The sequence below is a fragment of the Haemaphysalis longicornis genome, unplaced genomic scaffold, assembly GCF_048455015.1.
Source record: "Haemaphysalis longicornis isolate Haplotype H1 unplaced genomic scaffold, Haemaphysalis longicornis Haplotype H1 scaffold_3, whole genome shotgun sequence".
NCBI classification, from domain to species: domain Eukaryota; kingdom Metazoa; phylum Arthropoda; class Arachnida; order Ixodida; family Ixodidae; genus Haemaphysalis; species Haemaphysalis longicornis.
The window spans coordinates 96673966-96693145 of record NW_027526335.1 but is presented as its reverse complement, the minus strand read 5'-3'; the positions used below and the strand labels follow the sequence as shown (position 1 = coordinate 96693145).

Below are 19180 nucleotides of genomic sequence, written 5' to 3'. Positions count from 1 at the left end.
CCATCTGCTCGTCGGGACGAAGAACAAATGGACGGCTCTTGGCCCGCGTTTGGGAAAACACGAATTCAGTGATGAAAGAAGACGGCCCACACATGCACAAAAAAAGACACCGCTCCACGCCGATGAAAACCGCTGTGTACAATATTAACGATAGAGAAGCAGCGCAAAACAGCTACTGTTACTGACAAATAATTATAACTGGAACGTATTAATTGGTTTAGTGGTTAACCCGCAGCAGTAGGTCAGTGACTAAGGTGGTGTGCTCTTATCCCAAGGACGCCGATACGATCCCGGACGCTGCGGCCGCTCGCTGAGGTTGGAAAAAACGAGACCGCGCATGTGTCAAGATTTGGGGAAATTTCACTTTGCTGCAATAAGCGTATTCTGCTGAACAATCCTGTTGACGGACCACGACAAAAAGAAACGTACATGAACGAGCGATATAGCCTCGCTTTAAAAATATGACCTCACTGCCACCAATTTCTAAACAAAATTGATGTAACACATTGTTTAATCAAGCAAAACAATCTATTATAACACCGCCCAAAATCTCGGAACGTAAGAAATACAATAATAAGTTTTATTGTTTTTTTTACACGAACTTTTTTGTGGGGACATATCAGCAGACCGCCGCTAAGGCAGCATAGATGTTTCACTGCAGGATGATTTTGGTACAAAGAAATTCTGGTGTACCAATGATTGACGGAGAGAAGCAACAACAAAGAGAACAGTTGAAATCAAATACATGTTTGTCGTTGTTCACAATATTGTTTTTATGACGCATAACTATATATTGACTTAATTGCTTGGAAACAATTTCTTCTGTAATTATGTATGTATCAAGGCTGGTTCGCCGATCCTCTTCAATTGATTTATTTTAAGTGCGAATGCACTTCTTAAGCGAGCCTGAAGCGTCCGCCGCCGTCCGCATTCCGCCGCCGTCCGCATAGCAACAGCTGCGGGTGCGCGCGCTCCTCGTCTTCCTTGGCAACGGGGGGAGATGGGCGCGCGCTGCCTGGCCGCTGACATGGCACATACCCACGTGGGGGATTGGCCAGGAATCGGGCGTGAGAAGGGCTAATGCAACCCGCTTAAAGGAGTACTGACACGAAATTTCAAAGCTGAGATCCGCTCTAGCAATCAAGTACAACGACAACACAAATAGGTGTCTGTGCATGGCATATACCCACGTGGGGGATTGGCCAGGAATCGGGCGTGAGAAGGGCTAATGCACCCGCTTAAAGGAGTACTGACACGAAATTTCAAAGCTGAGATCCGCTCTAGCAATCAAGTACAACGACAACACAAATAGGTGTCTGTGAATAAATGCATCTTTCTTTCTTTGTAGTTGTGTGTGTGTGTGTGTGTGATCTCTCTTTCGCGAACATTACCGAACCGCGCAAATTCAACTCGTGCATTCGCACTTTCACATTCTTCCCCTCGGGGAAATGCGGGGAATTTTTTTTTCTTCAAGACCTCTAAAAAAGTTTTTCTAGAGGGTGTGTCTCTGCCCTTATTATCGGCATTTTACGCATAATAATTAGTTTACTTATTTTTGGATACGATTTCTTCAGTAAATGTTTATGAAGGAATCCTCTCTTTTTTATTTACTTTGCTCTTAAATTTGCTCTAAGCATTCTTTGAAATATTTTGCTGCGTAGCAACGTTCTTTTTTTACAAATATATAAAAGGTAAGCTTCAGGGATATCAATAAGCAAGCCGTGGTCAGTGTCAGGCGGCACTGCTAACGAGCGCCATTCACCACGACTAGTGAGTGGTGAGTGAGGTCCAGCACGAGTAGCCTTCACACCCACTCTCGCTCGCACCTAAAACGATAGTGTGGCTCCCTCACCACTCTCTCGTGAGTGGTGAGTGGGTGGTGCGGGAGTGCACTCGTGAGTGAGCCGGCCGACCTATGTGTAACGACTGCTTCGCCTGCGCTTGATCGCTCAATGCCGGCTGGGCCATCTGTGCGGCCGCTTGAGTGCAAGCGAACACGTGACTGGGCGAGGTTCTCTCAGAGCTGTGTTATCCTTGTCTGTACTGTACGTATGGCCAACATGCACTGGCCAACTGCGTCAGTCAAGGACAGTCCGTCAAGGAGTCCCGCTAAAAGGATTCTTCTCCCGTTGCGTGCAGGCGCGGCCTGGGCCTCGGCATTGGTGGCGGCAGCTTCCGCGGCTTCCTGCGGCGGCGGCGGTCGGCCAAGGAGGGCGCGGCGGTGGCCAGTCCCGGCGGTGCGCTGGCTTCCTCGCGCCACCCGCAGCCGCCCGTAAGATGCGCCACCATGAGCAGCATCGGCAGCGTGGGCCCCCGCAACGGCGGCGGCCTGCTCGCCAACGGCGTGGCCACCGTGGGCGTCAACGGGGGCGGCGTCAACGGCAAGGCGGCGGCCAAGGAGCCGGCGGGGGGGCCCCTGCTCGAGACCACGACGGTCAAGAAGGGCCTGCTGTGGCAGCAGTGGGACAAGTTCTTCAGTCGCTGGAAGGAGCGCTACTTCGTGCTCACCAAGGACTACCTGGCGTGCTTTAAGAAGGAATCCAAGGTCGGGACCTCCGAGATGGGAGGGTTCCTTTACAAGGTGAACCTCGCGGACGTGGAGGGCCTGCAGTGGGCCGACAAGAAGCGGACGGGAGTTATCGCCCTTCGGGTGGGCACCGAGGGCCAGCTCCTGCTGTGGACCAACTGCGGCCTGGACGACTGGATGTTCGCCCTTAGAGACGCCATCGGTCGGAGCAAGGGCCGCAGGGAGGCCCTCCGGAAGGCGCACACGCTCGGCCCGCAGTTCTACGACGCGGGACTCACCAAGAGGTACTCTTTGCCCTCCCTCTTAGTGCTGTCGTTCCTCCGTTCTGAGGCTTCGAGCGTGAAGCCGTGGGGTCAGTTCCTGCCCACGGCGGCTGTTTTCGCGGTGGAGGCGACAAGCAGACCTGAAATGCCTGGATGCGTGAGATTTCAGCGCAGGGTAAAGATCCCCAAGGGGCCTTAATTTATCGGTAACTCTCTACTGCTGCGTACCTAGAAGCCGGGTTGTCCATCTTTGAGGCACAAAATCAGAATTTGAAATGACGCTCCGACGTCTGGGTTACCGTAGAATCACGCGAGACCGTATCGGGTGAACGATGGATATTGCGGGCTTCGTCCTTGTTAGAAACAAAAAAAAGACCGACAGACTTAAAGAACGTTCCGACCTTGTTGGGCTTGTTGGTAGTAATTCATCAGAAAAGTTTGCACTGCAGAAACAAAAGGAAGAGAATAGCACGGGGAACTGGGAGCGGTCGCTAGCGCGGTGTCTTTCTCGCCCTTGGCAACCCGCACTCCGAACTTTCAAGGCCATGTTTCCCGCCGCAGTGTACAGGGGGTTTATGAAGGAACGTGGGTGGATATTCCTCTGACGTCTATGCTGGCTGTGCTTGTTCGCCGCAGTGCAGATTACTTTCTGAATAACTTTACACGAACTGCACAGATATGAACGTCTGCTGCTTTACATGATTTCACGCTCTGCATTAGGGTAGAATGCTAGTGTGCAGTTGGATCATTTGAAATACTTTTCTTGACTGAAAAATTCACCGGTGAGCCCATCCTTAACCCCCCTCTTTTTCTTTTCTTTCCATTTGACGATTTCTTTACATGCTTGACATTATTTCTTAAGAGCCAAAAGTTGCTACGGCAACGCCTATCCTCTAACGTCGTCAACTGGTGCCCGTTAAAAAAAGAAGTCATTTTACGGCAGGATACTGATTCAAGTTGACACCGTCCTTAAGTCTAAGCTGGCGTATACCCGACAGCTGCTGTTATTAGCATATAAAAGTGTTACATACGCGTAGCGATGTATTGGACCACGCTTAATGTGCATGCTGGGCCATGCCCAAGGCATTCATTAAATCACTCAATCTGAGGGCAAGCGCCGGGAAGGTTGACCACAAAAAAAATGTGTGCCAGTATCTCCAAGGCAGTCCCTGTTCTGTGGACTGATAAAGTGCAGCCTTATTCTGTGGATCAGACCTCAGGGTATGATGTTCCGTTTTATCCCGTGGACCGTACCACGGTATCGTTGATGAGCTTTCTTTGTTTAAAGCGACCTAACACATACCAAACCACCTCATATACAAAAATAATTGCTAGAATGGGCTTAAGGGAAAATTTTACAGTAACAAAATTACTTAAAAACCCAGGCCGTTAGCTTCAAAACCCGGGACTCTATCCCTGCGCCACGGAATCCGATGAGAAGAACACTTTTAGCAGTAGATCAAAGCGGAACATAGCACTGTGGTGTGGTCCACAGAATAGGCAGGGCATATTCTGATTCCTTCGTGCGCGCACCTAAGCATACAAATTTTTGGATACCCACAGCACATAAGCTCTGGTGAATATTTTACTTTTAATACGCAGTAATGTATGGTGCCTTCGCACTAAAATTTGTCGTTGGCACTACAAAACGATGCCTCCTCAACTCTGTCGTGTCCAAAACCCTAATTTCTAGCTGAAGTTTGCGATACATTTTTTTATAATTGAAAAAGACTGCGGACATCACAAATTTGGAATCAGAAAAAAAAAGTTAGGTTCATTAGGATGGACACAGTAAGGTGTTGTTCCTGAGCAACACCGGGCACTTGCTGCTGGATATATCATTTGAACAAGAATGTTACCTTGATCTGCATGTACACGCTGATTTTATGGTTCAAGTCTAAACCACAAACTTGAAGTTTACATTGTTATCTTAGCGATAACAACGAAATTGCACAATGTCGCATACCTGCCACGAGCCCATCGAGCCTGCAAGCCGAAACACATAAGCAAGTGCATTTTTAGCGCGCCAAAGTACGTGCTGCCCTCTTTTGTTCAATTTTTGAAAGTCCCGGTACCTTTGCCTGTCAACAGACGGCGCTAAATGTCCAGAAAAACCAGAAAGCGCGGAGAAAAAAAATGTTTGGTTGTTGCCCAGAGCCAACGACGCCCAGCAAAGGGTTAAACTAACTTGACGCTCCTGCGTCTTCAGCCGTTTCTTTTCGCTGTCTCAACGTCGGTCATCATGTGTGCCACGCATTCGCAAAAGCAAAGCGAAGGATTAAATAGTCGCAATCTGCCCGTCCCCAGGTGCTGCTATGTCACAACCCTGTTTACAAAATCACCCTGTTTGCAAAATCACGCCGCGGCTGATTGCAGAATCGTCCTTTGAAAACAGCAGGGCTGGAAAGTGTCTTCGGTTATGAATTGAAAAGGCGCACCGCTGGAAAGTTTCCCAACAGCGTCTGGGCAGTTTCGACACCGCGGCGAATACTTTGATCCCTGTGCCGAGCTTCGAAATTCCCCAAACTTGCACGCGTTGCGACACCGACAAATATTGGGGAAGGAGGCGCAAATAAGTACAGGAACAGTGGAAAGCGTACCCGTCTTTGAGAACTGGGAATGATAAAACCACTACCGCCTAGATATGCTTGGTGAACTTTGCTGTTTGCGTATGAAATATCACCCGCGCTGCAGCTTTATTTAAATAACAAAAGCAGAAAGGGCATTTTTTTCTTTATGGAATGGCGTCTGAGTTTCTGACAGTAAAGGGTGCCAAGACAGAACGGAGCCTGGCTAACATGACTTACGACGTGTTTAGACCCGGCGCTGAATGGTGGCGCGGACTTTTCCTTCTTTTTTTTTTTACACTCGGTGCGAAGGGAAGAAAAAATAAACAGCCAGTTTTTTTTATGGCAGGGTCATTGACTGCGTGGTGAGCACTTACACGTGCTCCTGTCGCAATTCAGACGACAACTTTCTTGCAAGTTGCAGAGGCAGCATCTTAGAGGCTTGTGCAACTTTCATTTCGCTCTACATTTGTATCCGATTTCTATTTTTATTCCACTGGTGCTAGACAGGAGCTTCATCGGAGATCAGCGATGGAGTTTTCCCAGTGCGGCACATAAATCGAAGTCTGGCTGTTTGTGGCGAAAATGTGTACAAACGTATGCGCGGTACTCGGTGGCGTAGTAAAACAGAAAAGTTGTGGGTTGCTCTGAGCTGGCGATCAGAGATGAAATAGGGGTGTTGACATCAAGCTGATATACAGCCCCGCCGCAATCTGCATCATTGCCAGAAACCTCGCTGTTGAAGGAAAATTCTTCATGGTAGGGGGGAGGGGTAGAAATGTCCTTCAATTGCCAAGTTTCTGCAAATGTGTTGATTGTAGCCGGCCGGGCTGAATTTCAGGTTTATGCCAAGTCACGGCCGGGCTGGAGGAGCGGCGGGCGCGCTAGTGCGCGTTCGCCGCTCCTCCAGTCCGGCCGTGGCCAAGTATTACGTTCGAAAACACTTACTGCTCCTTGGGTGCTTCTCCTAAAAGTGGTCGTTTGAATTGGGATTTTACTGGGCCAAAGCAAGCCTCCTGTATCAGGGGGATCGTTGTGAGGACAGCCGAATTAAATGCTATCACTTCGGGATCTTTAAGCCGCGCCTCAATCTCAACGCAAGACATTGCAAGTGGTTCGCCTAAACTAGAAAAGCAGGTATACAGCCGAGGAACGAACGTGCATAGCCATGTGCTCAATGACACAATGCGTTGACCACATTCAAACAAGAAAGGCTCATCTAAACGCTCATTACACCAATTTTGGGCAAGGAATGGGTTGCAACATAAAGGGTATACAGAGAGCTGAACTTGAACAATTTGGCGGGGGTTGCAGCACTGCAGTTTTGACGGTATAGGATCATCGGCTTTGAAATGATGTGCTATTCAAAGCAGTATGAAAGAGATTATTGCGGAACTGGATGAAGAAATTTTATGCTTTCATTTAACAGGTGGGTCCCTGCTGACGTGACACGACATCTTCTTACAAGACGAACGCACGCTAATATTTTTGAGAAGTGCTTGGTACAGACACAGAGGAAAAGCGTTCGTCGCCACTCCACCTTCCTCCGTCACTCTGATGTGCGTCACGAAAAAAAATTAAAAAAAAATAGAAATAGGGACAAGAAGCCAACACACACGCACAAATGCAGAGAGAGAGAGAGAGAGAGAGAGAGAGAACATATTGCTAAGCACGGGACGTCATCCCTGATCAATGCTCTCGGTGCTACTGCAGACGAAAGTTAAAAATACCATACAACTTAACAGGCTATTCTGCTTGTATAAACAGTGTCCGCACAAGCATAGGTACACCGTACAAATCCAAGGTGTCCTTACGGTCAAGTCGGCAGGTGCTCTTTCTTTTGCTGCACCCCGTGATCGCCATTTTTAGGAAACGAGAAAACGGGAACAGTTAATTACTAAAAATAGCTTTCTTTTCATTTCATGAGGTTACTGTAATTCAATATCTTATATCTGACGCCTATAATAACAACACGCATGTCACGCCTGCTGCCGTTTCTCACTCTATCGTTGCTGTGTACGGAACGACGGTGGTCTCCTTGTTCGGCGTTTTTGTCCTTTCTCGGGGCGCTGCGCACCTTGCCTCGGCGCCACGCCCGAGGTGCATTGCACTCCTGACGCGAAATGCAGCCGGTTGGGAAGACGAACCGTGCCGTGACAGATTGGGGCCGCGTGCCCGTTCCAGAATCGAGAACATGCCACGCACCTTTGACCACAGGCGGGCAGGTCGGCCGCGCCGTTTTAAACCCCTGCGCTGTGTTCCCACGCACGAAACCGCAACGCATCTGAGGTGTTCAACCCGCAGACTTCAGCACCAAATTGTGCACGTCACCTACCTGCCCTGATACAACAAATACTTTGAAATCGTTAGAATGCTCCGTTGTGCGACACGGTGTATATTGGATAGCAGGCCTTTGCGGCATGCCTATTTACAAAGTACACTTCTGTTCTGTGAAGGGTCGGTCTATGTTCGCTCAAGCTGGGAGTATGTCTGGCTTTAAAAGCTGGTGTAACAGCTCGGTCAATACGCTCATACTGTCAATGCGTCCAGGTCAGTACGCCCGTAATGTAAGCATTGTCAAATTGACGTTCAGAGCACGTGCGTCATTCATTTTGTGATGCAATTTTGGTGCGTGTATAACACCCTGCGGTCCTGTCATTTGAGCAGCGATGAATGTCAGCATATTGTTATCTTTTACCGTGCCACCTCTAAAAATTGTTACGGCGGGAAAGGCGTGAAGGCAAAGGTGTATTTACAACGCGTATTTATAGAAGAGAAAGCACCGTCTTGCTGCAGCACCAACTGCTTCTAAGATATTTTCGACGGTTCACCAATGTCAGTGATTAATTTAAAGGCCCGTTTATCTCACTCTGATTATGCTTTTTCCCGTGATCTAAAACATGTAGACACGCGCTGATCATCACGCTTTTAAGATCCCAAACTACAGTGGTGGGCGGTTGAAACAGCCCCGCCCGTCCGTCCGACCGACCGACCGACTGACGTGCGTTAAAGGGGAGGTTTTGTGCCTCGTCGAACGACACGCAATGCCGAATTTAGGCGGGCCTCCCATCCTCGAGGCCTTGCGTGCCCCGGAGAACGGCCTTTGGACCCGCAGGCAGAAAAGAAGGGCTCGGCGATTTTCTATAAAGGGCGTGCGAAGGGCCTTGCGGGAGATACGCGGGCGGGACTGCTTCGTGCCCAGCTGACACTCTCCCATTGTACAAAGGTGCACCGTTGCTGCGTGGGGGGGCGTGAACGTCCTCACGACGACCTCGCCAAGATTTAAATAAAGATCAGCTCGGCACGCCAGCGTTTTCTCGGAGCCCGGAAGAGAATTTTGTGGCACGTATATATATCTTAGGCGCGTTGTGGGACGTATAAATAGCCGATTGTGGCGTGTACGCTAAGTAGACGGAGTCGAGGTGGAGTTGGGTTTGCTCGTGGCGGGTGGAGAGCTGGAATCCTCCGGTGTGTTGTACTGTGTACGTCCGAGTTTCTTGTTGAGGGACCGTTTCGGAGGGTGTATTTCCGGAAGTGTTGTGTTACGGGGCGTAATACCATGGAATGTTGAGCTCACTGCGTGGTGAAAGATCATGCAGGAGCATGCAGACTTTTTCTCAGCTTGAGGAGCGTGTGCTGCGATTTCCATGCTGCGATCGAAGAGTGCATGTATTCCTTTTCGGGCGGAATAAAACTTCCGCGATACTTTTTCTGTCATTGGGTACTGTTGTTTTTGTTTTGTGTTTAACGCTATTCAGGTATTCTTGTATAGTTTGCTATTGAGAGAATGAAATACTATTTCTGGCGTCGAATGCTAAACTGGCGAGTTAATAATTGTGCATGGGGTTTCAAATTGCGCCTAGGGCCAACAAACGGGAAAAAAGAAACTGACAAGACACGCGACTTACAACCAAATAGATTATTATTGCGGAATGTTTCATAGAAAGCCTTTACGTAAATGAAAAATACGCCAGTTACACAAGAAAATTCGGGTCTGGCTCTTTGAGTCCGCCTTAGTAAAAGTATAGAAGTACTTATAAGTTCTGCATAATTTTGTTTTTAGCATGCTTTCTTTCTTACCACATTTGAGGAGAGGAAGATAGCAGTTACAGAAAACAAGTGAACCCGGCGCGCGTCGAAACCATCTTTAACCTTAACGTGTCCTAGTACATTCAGTATATTTTACTGATTAAAATAGGTTCACCAATTCGCGTCTTCATTGTTGTTCGCCGTAGTCCGCGATACTCCCGAGCGATGGGCAGCTACAGACATCTTGATGGGCAAATATAGACCGGCACAAAGTGAAGGCCGGTGAGCGTGTCCCCACTTTTAGCACTCTTTATTTACGGAAACCGCCTAGTGGGGTCGCTACGGGTGTAGTAAATAATCACATATTGATTGACATGTATGGGGCAGTGTCCCTCTTTAAAAAAAACGAAGCGTGTGTGAACGTTAGTTGGTTGCACCTGCTCACTCCTCTCCTCTTGCCCACTTCTGTTACGGAGCAGGCAGGCCCTACTGCTGCAGCACACGCTGACCTCGTCGGAGGCGCAGTCCCCGTCTTCGTCGGTTCGCACCTCGACCTCGTGCGAGCTGCGGTCCCTGGGCGAGCGCACCCCTACGCCCAGCCTGACGCGCCGGGCGCAGAGGATGTCCGTGGCCACCGAGGTCAGCGACGGCGGCAGCCTGGCCCCGGGCTCGTCGCTCGGCGTCGTCGACTACGACACGCGCTCGGTGCCCTGGTCGGCCCCGCTCGGACCCCGGCCCACGGGCTCGTACAGCTCGCTCGTCTCGCTCGGACAGCGATCGCTGGGCGCCCACCGGCCCTCGCCTCGGTCCCTGCAGGTGCGTCTCCTTTTTTCGCTTGCTCTCTCGCTCTCTTGCTCTCTCGCTCTCTTGCTCCGTCTGTCTGTCTGTCTGTCTGTCTGTCTGTCTGTCTGTCTGTCTGTCTGTATAGCTCCGTCTTTCTGCGCGTGCTTTTGTGCGTACGTATGCATTTCTTTAGCTGGGCTTACGATTTTACACGATAAAATATACCTGCACTTTGAATGCAGCCAGCCTTGCCTCACCGTTCAAGAACGACGTCGAATGCATCTAGCTTTGCACTCCAATTACCACTCGGTGACTCGATATGTTAAAAATAGTTTACGCACATGGTTCGTAAGCAGGAATCCGTGCTGCGGCAGACGGCTGCCGTAAGATGTGTGGCCTACGGTGGGGACAGGACAAATCATCTTCTCCATTTGTCCTGATTGCTATGTAACATCTGTGTGGTGTGTAAAGGAACCATAAAACCTCTGGATGTTGCCGAAGGCAGCTTTCTTGCAGCGCGTGATTGCTGAGAAGCACCGCCCCTTGTTCCACGTTCCTTGTATGCCTGTCATTGCTCTAATCCTCCAGAGTTCGCCGTCCGAGCGGAGGTCGCGACATAAAACTCGTTTACTGCGAAAGGTGCTGGCCATTCGGACTCCAGCCACAGACAGGGCATGTCTAAGCGCCTTGGCTGCTTTTTCCTCTCACTCTGACGCAGGTGTCCCCGGCCCTGGCACAGCGTTCCCTGTACGCGCAGCACGTGCTCAACTCCCCCGAGGTGGCCAACGGCCGCGGCGGTCCCCGGTGCGGCGTCGCTGGCGGCGCCACGGCCTCGGCCACGCTCGAGTTCGCCTACATCCGTCCCGACTCGCCGGTCACACTCACGGGGCCCCGGCGGAGCACGCTCGACAGCGGACACTGCCAGCGCTCCCAGTCGTCCTGCTTCGGCGCCAACCCGTTCCTGCAGCTGGGGGAGCCGCAGCAACACAAGCTCCTGCAGCAGCAGCAACGGCACCACCGAAACCACCACCACCACCACCACCAGCAACAGCAGCAGCAGGCGCTGCCCACGCCGCCCTTCGCCCTGCACGAGCTGCGCGGCGCGCTGCCCTGCGCCGAGGACGAGGCCCGGCCTTCGTCCATCTACGGCCAGCCGTCGCTCACCGTGGTCGGCGACAGGGCCGCGTACTCGGTGCAGCCGCCGGACGTGGTGCCCAACCACGCCTCCCGGCCCTCGGCGTCCAAGCTCATGAAGCGAGCCGTCAGGGCGTACACGCACTCCAAGTCGGACTCGTCCTTCGTGCTCAAGCAGAGCCCCTCGCAGCTCCAGGGACACCTGGCGGTCACCTGATGGCTGCGCGCTCGCCCCTGCCCCGTGCTTCGTGACCCTGCACAGCCGCCACCTCTTCCTGCTCCTCCCTCACGCCGTCGGTGACGCCGGTCGCTCTCGAGGGAACACTGCGAGCAGTCGATAGGAGGAGGAGGAACCCTTGTGTTAGTGACGTCTGTAACCCGAAGCGCTTCGGTGAGGATGCCAGGGACCTTCTAGGGATGCTGACTACTCGACGAGTGACGACCAGTTCTGTGCGGAATGCGTCCCCGAGACGTTCCTTCGGGTTTTTCTCGTACTGCTTGTTTTCTTCGCCAGTTCCTTTCGGTCACGGACGTGCGCCCTGAAGGACTGACGGCCTTTTGAGTGGTGGTTTTGATAAGTGCACTCTATTTTGTATTCGGCAGACACGATGCTGTGCGCTCGCCGGCTTCTCGTCTAGACTGGTCCTCGTTCGTCGTCCGGTGGCTTCCTGCCGTCGCAACTGTGTATGAGAACTAATTTAATGACAATTTCTTCACCGCTGCGCGGTGCAATAATAGGATAACTTGCGTTTATCGGCCCCTTTTCTCAGCCATTTTTTCACTTGTCCGCCAACTTAAACTTCTGTAATGGCCTGTGTGATGAGAACACTAGCGCAAAAGAAACATTTTGTACGAACGTCCTTTTACAATCCCCTTCAGTTTGCGTTTGCGAAGGCGCCTAGCCAGGACAAATGGAAGCGTGCTTAAAGACCTTGGAGCAGAGAGAAACAAATTGGTGCCGAAAGCTAAGGATCTGCAATGACGCGAACGGCCAGGAATGTTTTGGGGCTACCACGTTGGTTTCGAACGTCCATCTCAGTTTCGTGAAGACACCTACGGTACTTCTCAACTCTTATTTAGGGCTCCGCCCCTGCTTTAACTTATCGATGGGTCGAGCGGGCGAGGCTGTGAACACTCGGAAGAGGAGGTTTCTTCGCATTGCATATTTGGTCGTAATCGATGTGTGTGTCAAGCAGTAGATTTAGGGCGCATGCGCAAACTGCGCGCTTACCGGTATCTTAGATGGATCTCATCGAACGAGTGAGAGCAAAACACGTCGCTGCTTTCATGCACATTTTTTTTTTCTCGGCGATCGCGAGTGTACGCGAACGAATGCAGGACCCAAGGAAAGCATGAACCGAAGAAAGAAGAAAGAAAAGACTGACCCCAGGACGTGGTTTCCGCTTCTGCGTGCCTACAATGCGCGTGAATTGCGTTCCCGTTACGTGTTGCGCTTAGTCGGCTTCCCGCCGCGCGCACCCGGTGTAGAAAGAAGTGTCTCGGCCATGGTGAAAGATGTAGAATGGATTTTGAGGACTTCTCGTCGTATTCGTCGTCGTCGTAAACTTTCGCTTCTCCCTACACCTCGTCTTTCTTTGCTGTGCCCTGTGCTGAAAGCTCCTTAGCCTGTAGTTCGCCCTCAAGGTCCCGTCTCGCTTCTTGGCTTTCCAAGAAATCCGTAAGCACCTCCACCAACAACAAACCCTTACGACTCCACTGTGATATATATATTTTGCCGTGCACCCGTTTAGTCCGTGACCCGTCTTCTCAGAACCGTCGGAAGCAGAACGCCGCAGCGTGCTTGTTCGTTGGCCCGTAAGCATTCTTAAATTTGTCCCATTGCTATTCGCTGCCAAGGAAACTACCGGCTAGGTACGCTCCTTCGAGAAGCACCGTTTGATTACAAGGGCACCCTCGCACATGCACGCTCTCGCAGAAAGGAGAAAGGAGAACGATCGCATGTGGAAGGACCACGACACCAGCGTACAGACTTAACTGCCACACCTTGTTGCGTTACCTGTACACCGGAACAAGCGTGAACGTACAAACTATCGAGCACCAGTAATGTACCGCTTTGCCACGGCGCCGTTCACTTAGCCCGCCAAGGGTGAGCGCGCCTACGTAAGCCGCACACATTGACACACATGCACCGACCGTACTTCTATTGCGCAACTTTACTGCGCACCTCTGTTGCGCGTGGCTCAGTACTGCCGGGTGCCCGTAGTAGAGTGGACGCAGTCAACCTCGAGCTCTAACGTACCAGCTCCATGGAATGGTGCATCACAGCTGAACAAGCAAAACATTGAGTAGGACCGGGCTTTTTTTGCAGCCGTTCTTTTCATAGCCGAGGACACACGCGGCGGCGCAGTAGTCACTGACTGAATGAATACGTCCGCTGTGTTCATTGGATCGACCACTGGGTCGAGCGAACTGGTGGGGGTGGTGTAGAGACTTAGCTTGGGTACAGGGTTGCTCGCAAGGGTGACCGGTTTACAAAAGGTGCGGTGTAGGTAAAGGGTGGCGCGATGTAGTCGTGCGACCGTCTTTCACTGCCAAGACGTGGGAGGGATGCCGGAGCAGGCTTCAGTTCTTCGATCTCCAACTGACCGAGTTCCGTGTACCACCTTGCCCAGTTCTCCACACTTGGTTCGAAGTTCTGCTCTGAAAGAGAAGGAAAGTCGAGTGGTGTGTGCGGGACAGCGTGATGTCCGGTTCGGTTGTGGCTGCGTAGATCCCTTCTTGGAGTCTTCGGTTTCTAGAAGCGGTTTTTGTTCGGTGTCTGTTTTCGTTTCGAATGAGTTACGGTCGAACACGTCCTCTTCTGGGTATCTCGGTTAGGCGACGTTCTACCGTTGAACAACGGTGTGGTATAGGATGCTTGGTCGCACCACGGAATTTCGTGGTGCGTCCCCGACGAGCGTGTCCCGAAACCTGCTCTCGTAATGGTGATGTGTCAGCGCGTTCGTCCCCTGTAAATGTCAGTACCGTGTGCCGGGTGTTTGAAAGGGTAACGAGTAATCTGGTCCAGGAATGGTGTGCTTTAGCGAACAGTCGCCATTTTACATTTCACGTGAGCCCGAATGCTTGACGCAGTCTGTTTTTCTGTCCCTCCTTCTACTTAACTGTGTTTCAGTTTGTACCGAGATAAAAAAAGCTGTCACTTTTTTTTTTCTCACCAGGTACGGAGTCTATTCGCATGTTTGACGTCTAGGAGCTCTGTACAGTTACGTCGAGCCGATGTGGACTCTTCTTAGCGTATGATATATGCGCCTGTGTGTGTTCCGAGTGACATTTCGTTTCAACGGCACCATTCTGTGTGGAAGTGTTGTAGCCGCAGACGCATGCGGAGTGGAACGTCAGCACCCTTGCCTCCAGGTTGACTCCTAGGACGTCCAGTCACGAAGGTCAACGTGGGGAAAATACCAGTGAATCTCTCCCTGTCTCCTGCTTTTATTCTTCACATTTGCTACTACATTTTCGACTGTTTTCTCAATTACGCTGTTTCGCTAAATGCGGACGTTTTCTTCAAAACTGCAAAGTGTGAATTTCCTTTTTTTTTCTGTACGGATAAACACTGAATGTGTATTGAAAGTTGAGTATGTCCACGATCAGCCTTTTCAATTGTGAACGTTTTTTTTTACACACAGGAGCCCCTTTTGATGTATTGCATTTGCCTCGTAGCTGATGATGCACAGAATTGAGTTATTACTCAGACCATTGCATAATTTCTGAGTGCGAAACGACGCAAGGTGTACTCTGTACTTCTTTGCCTCCATGTAAATGTTAGGGTCTGAATCTCGGATAGGTAGTATTTTGCGTACCTCCACTGCTTGAACTGTCAAAGACCTTTGGCACAATTAGTTATTTATTTACATACAACGCGACTACGAAAAATGTAAAATTAGGCTAACCTCTATTAAAAAAAAAACGACATTACTAGGTCGTTTAAAGTAAACCAGGGCCACACGAGCTGCAGCCGACCACGCGTTTCTGTTCGTAATACAGCCACAGTTTATACACTGAGCAGGTAGCACACGAGGCAAGTAAACAAAAGCAGAACCGGGAATTGGGTGAGAAATATTCCCGAACGTTATTCGTGCGTACAAAAGGGTTGTAAGTTGTTTTCAAACGTTTTATGGGATGATACAGTGTCGGGTATTTTTTACGGGAGATTTTGATAAACTTGTTATAAATAATTTTTTTTACGTTGGTAAATGCAATTTAACTGCGCCGTTATGCTTGGTAAACTCATTTCCAAACTACCTAACTAATTACAGTCAAATAATTTAATTAGTCATTCATTCGCATCAACGGCTTGTGCACTGCGGGAAAAACCAACATTTCGATTCGTTTCTACCGACAATATACGGCAGAACTACTTTCTGGCTCACAAAATGATCCAGCGAGCTACTCTACACCGAGTTTAGGCCAAGCGTGGGCTTCAATAAAGTGGTAATAAGTGCATTCATTTACGTATTGAGTGCGCATAGATGAAATGTGGGCGCATTTTTTTTTTGTGCCAGGTTTATCTGGTGCACCTGTGTTTGTTCAATATCGATCCCTACAAGAAACGCATTACATACAACTCCAGCAATCGACGAAAGCGCCGAAAAAAAAGCGACTATAAGGAACACGCTGATAACTGTTCGTTATGGCGCAAAGAAAGCCTGCTTTTGCAGCCACGTATGGATGGTCGCACCACACGTGAGGGTCAGGCAGATCGTTGCTCAGAGCAGAGACACAATAAAAAGCGAATACACTAAACCCCTGTTATAACAGAAAAACGTTTGCCCAAATATCAGTTTATTCGATCCAAGGTCCCTACTACAGTGTGCATAAAGACCAAATCATACCCGCTTGTAACGAATTATCGCTTCTAACGAGGTCAGTTTCTTGTGTCGAAGACTTCACGATAACGAAGGTTTACTGTGTGTGTGCAAAGGGACAAGAGAGGCGCGTCAAGGGGCCTTCTCAACAAAGAACGCAATATACCCAGTACAAGATAAATCCATATTTTGGCAACCACTAAACACCGTAATTAAAGTACCGCTAAGTGTCAAAGCAGGGGCTTTATGTCCGTAAGAAAGGAATAGGTCAAATGTCGCTATAATTTATTCGCTGACGCAACGAAAACCTTTAGGGCAAAATATCGGTCGCCTCCGCTGTTTCTGATAGCACCGTGCCCCTTTCCCCCGTTGTCCCCCCTCCCTCAGCGACTTCGCCGCCTAGTTGGATTTTTCAGTCCTCCCTTTTGTTATTTTTCTCTTCAGTTTGGACTCGCTCACAAAGTCGCGTTTGTCTTTCTTCACTAAGCTGTAAGTAAGCTGTCTCCTTTTGTTCGTTTACGTTTCAATTTCTACGAGAGAATAAATGGGCGGAGGTCTATAGTTCTAGTCATTCAGATGTGTGCGTGCGCGTGTTCGTGTACAAGCGTGTTTCTTCTCCCTCCAGTTCCTAAAACCTCTCGGGATGTGCATCCGGTGTACGGTAATGATAATTTAATGAGCGATCAAAGAGTTATAGCGCAAGAAGAATATGAAGAGACGCAGACAGGAAGAGCCTATTGTCGGTGGAACTATTTATAGCGCGATCCCATTCCTGTGAACCCTTTCCTCCCCGTCATTTTGTTTCCCCTGCGAAAGAATGAGATCCTGTCTCGCTGTTCCGACATTGGCGTCGCCGATTGTCGCCGGAGTGGTGGCTATAGAGTGGAGCACGGTGTGCCTCTCGACGAAATTGCCTTTCTTCTCGTGTGGTCTCGCCCCCCCACCCTTCCCCTCACCTCCTTCCCCCCTTTTCTCTCTCTTTATCCAGACCTAATTGTATACGCGGCCACACACACAAAACCCATGCTTATCTGTCCTTTTGTTTTTACTTTTCTCCCTTCGCTCTTTCTCGTTTTCTTCTTGGGATATATTTACACGACCTCGAATAAAAACTTGTATGCTGCGAACGAAACGGCCTCTTTGTCTGACTTGTAAAGCGGCGCCGCTGATCCAGCGCGTCTCTTTGTGTGCGGGGTCAGAATAACAAGTGCAGCTTGTTGATATGTTCTTGATATGTTCTCCGCAGGTGGAGCTGGAGTAGACGCTGCAGGATTCATAATCATTGCACACGCTCACGCGCGCGCTGCGAGCATATTGAGAAGGCGGGAGACAGTACGCCCCCTTTTGACGCGAGTGCTACTTCTCCGGAATCAGCGTTCTCCGTGTCTGAGGTTCACCTGTTTTCTTCACGTGCCGTCACTTGCACCTGTCACGTTATATGACGCACATGCGGAAATCCACTGGGCTCCTATTCTCTGTCTCCATCAACGTGCGGATTTAGCGTTGTCGTGACTGTTTAGGCACCTACTAAGACCATGTTATACAACCAAGGGTTGTAAAGTCAACAGCTGTAACAGGACCCGCAAGGAGAAACAACAGAGATAAACAACTAAAGCGAATGCAGCAAAATATTTTGTTATGAGTAATAAGATAAGTGGGTGCTGATGCTATGTTACCACAAATATTTTACTGCATTAGTACATTGTGCGGGACTTCAACAAAGTCTCATCCGCCCGAAACTAAGGAAAATTAGTAGAAGGTGTAAGTTCGCACACTGGCAACATTTGTACGTCCTATATGTAACAAGTACCGGCTCATTTCGGAGCTCGCACCACTAAATATGGCAAGTGCAATACTGTTGTATTAAATAAATGGGCAGAATATTTTAGGCACTCTGGGCCATGGACGGGGAAGATAGTGTCACTTCGGCACAAAAAATGGCGCAACCTTAAGTATCCGCTAATTCTCAGCTAAAATCAGCACAGACAAATCTACACAGCAAAAATAACTGGCCTACGAGATATTTGCTCGTGCCCATTTTTTTGCTTTTCATTTTTGCAGCTAAGTTTGGCGATAAGCTACCATGAATCGATTGAAGTCTGAAGTCTAATGTAGTCCCCTTGCCTTTATTCAGTGACCGGCCCTTGTTCTGCCTGCGCATGACACGGAACAAGTAAAAAATCTCCACCCCCCCCCCCCCACCCCCCTTCCCCCACCAATTCGCCTCGGCGTACCTAGCTGCGGAGGCGTCCACAACCAAAGGCTATGGACGTCGCTACCTTTGCCCTCAAAAAGTATATCACCACATCTCTAGCCGCGCGGCCGGCATTCTTGAGCGAACGATCAGCCACCACGGTTGGATCGAAGCCTGAAATCTAATCTGCTTTTCTCGTATTTACACAGGTAAAAGAACAAGCTTTTCTGTATATTTCCTGCATCTTGCATCGAACCATGGTGTGCTCGTCGCTATTATAATAACGGCTCCCACTGCCGCAGCCTTGTCTAAAGGACGTCTACGAATTTAAAGCTACGTCTGAGGAAAAGGTTTTCACTTTGACAAATGCGTTGAAATTGTTGTGCTGTTGTGAAATGCAAAACATATGACGTCAAACTGCTCCAAAATGAGATAGAAAACCTTAAGAAGACTTTTGACTTCCTCAGCAAATAATTTGAGGCTGTCAAATAGCAAAACACCGTCCTTGCCAACAAAAGCTTGTTGAACACAACGATGTTCTTGTAGGAAAAGCCGCTGCGCTTGAGCAATACTTCCCCGCAAACAATCCTGAAATAACTTGCGCTGAGATGACGCAGGGCGAGGAATGCGTACAGATTGATAGATAGAAATGTTAATAGTCAGGAGACGGTGGGTATGGATCAGCCGCCTCGGTCCAGGCAGCCGCTGAGGGCCCTGATAATGTGCGCCGCCAGTTGCCTTTGTTCTTGGAGACTCGCCGCAGCAGCCAGCCACTCTCCGGTGTAATTGTGCAGTTGTGTGGGTTTGTGGGGGCAGTTCCACAGAAGGTGGTCCTGGGTAGATGAAGTAAAGCAGTG

General features: G+C 49.7%; 1 protein-coding gene across 4 annotated transcripts in view; it reads left to right on the top strand.

Annotated features, from left to right (window-relative positions):
- The window catches only part of LOC144174911 (uncharacterized), a 288622-nt gene extending 272677 nt beyond the window's left edge, over window positions 1-15945 (top strand). For all 4 annotated transcript variants that reach the window (XM_077703896.1, XM_077703894.1, XM_077703895.1 and 1 more), the window contains 3 exons: window positions 2140-2811; window positions 9866-10202; window positions 10888-15945. In XM_077703896.1, coding sequence (XP_077560022.1) covers window positions 2288-2811; window positions 9866-10202; window positions 10888-11520 — 1494 coding nt within the window. In that variant the 5' untranslated portion in view covers window positions 2140-2287 and the 3' untranslated portion in view covers window positions 11521-15945. The remainder of the gene's footprint in view (window positions 1-2139; window positions 2812-9865; window positions 10203-10887) is intronic.
- The last annotated feature ends 3235 nt before the right edge of the window (window positions 15946-19180 follow it).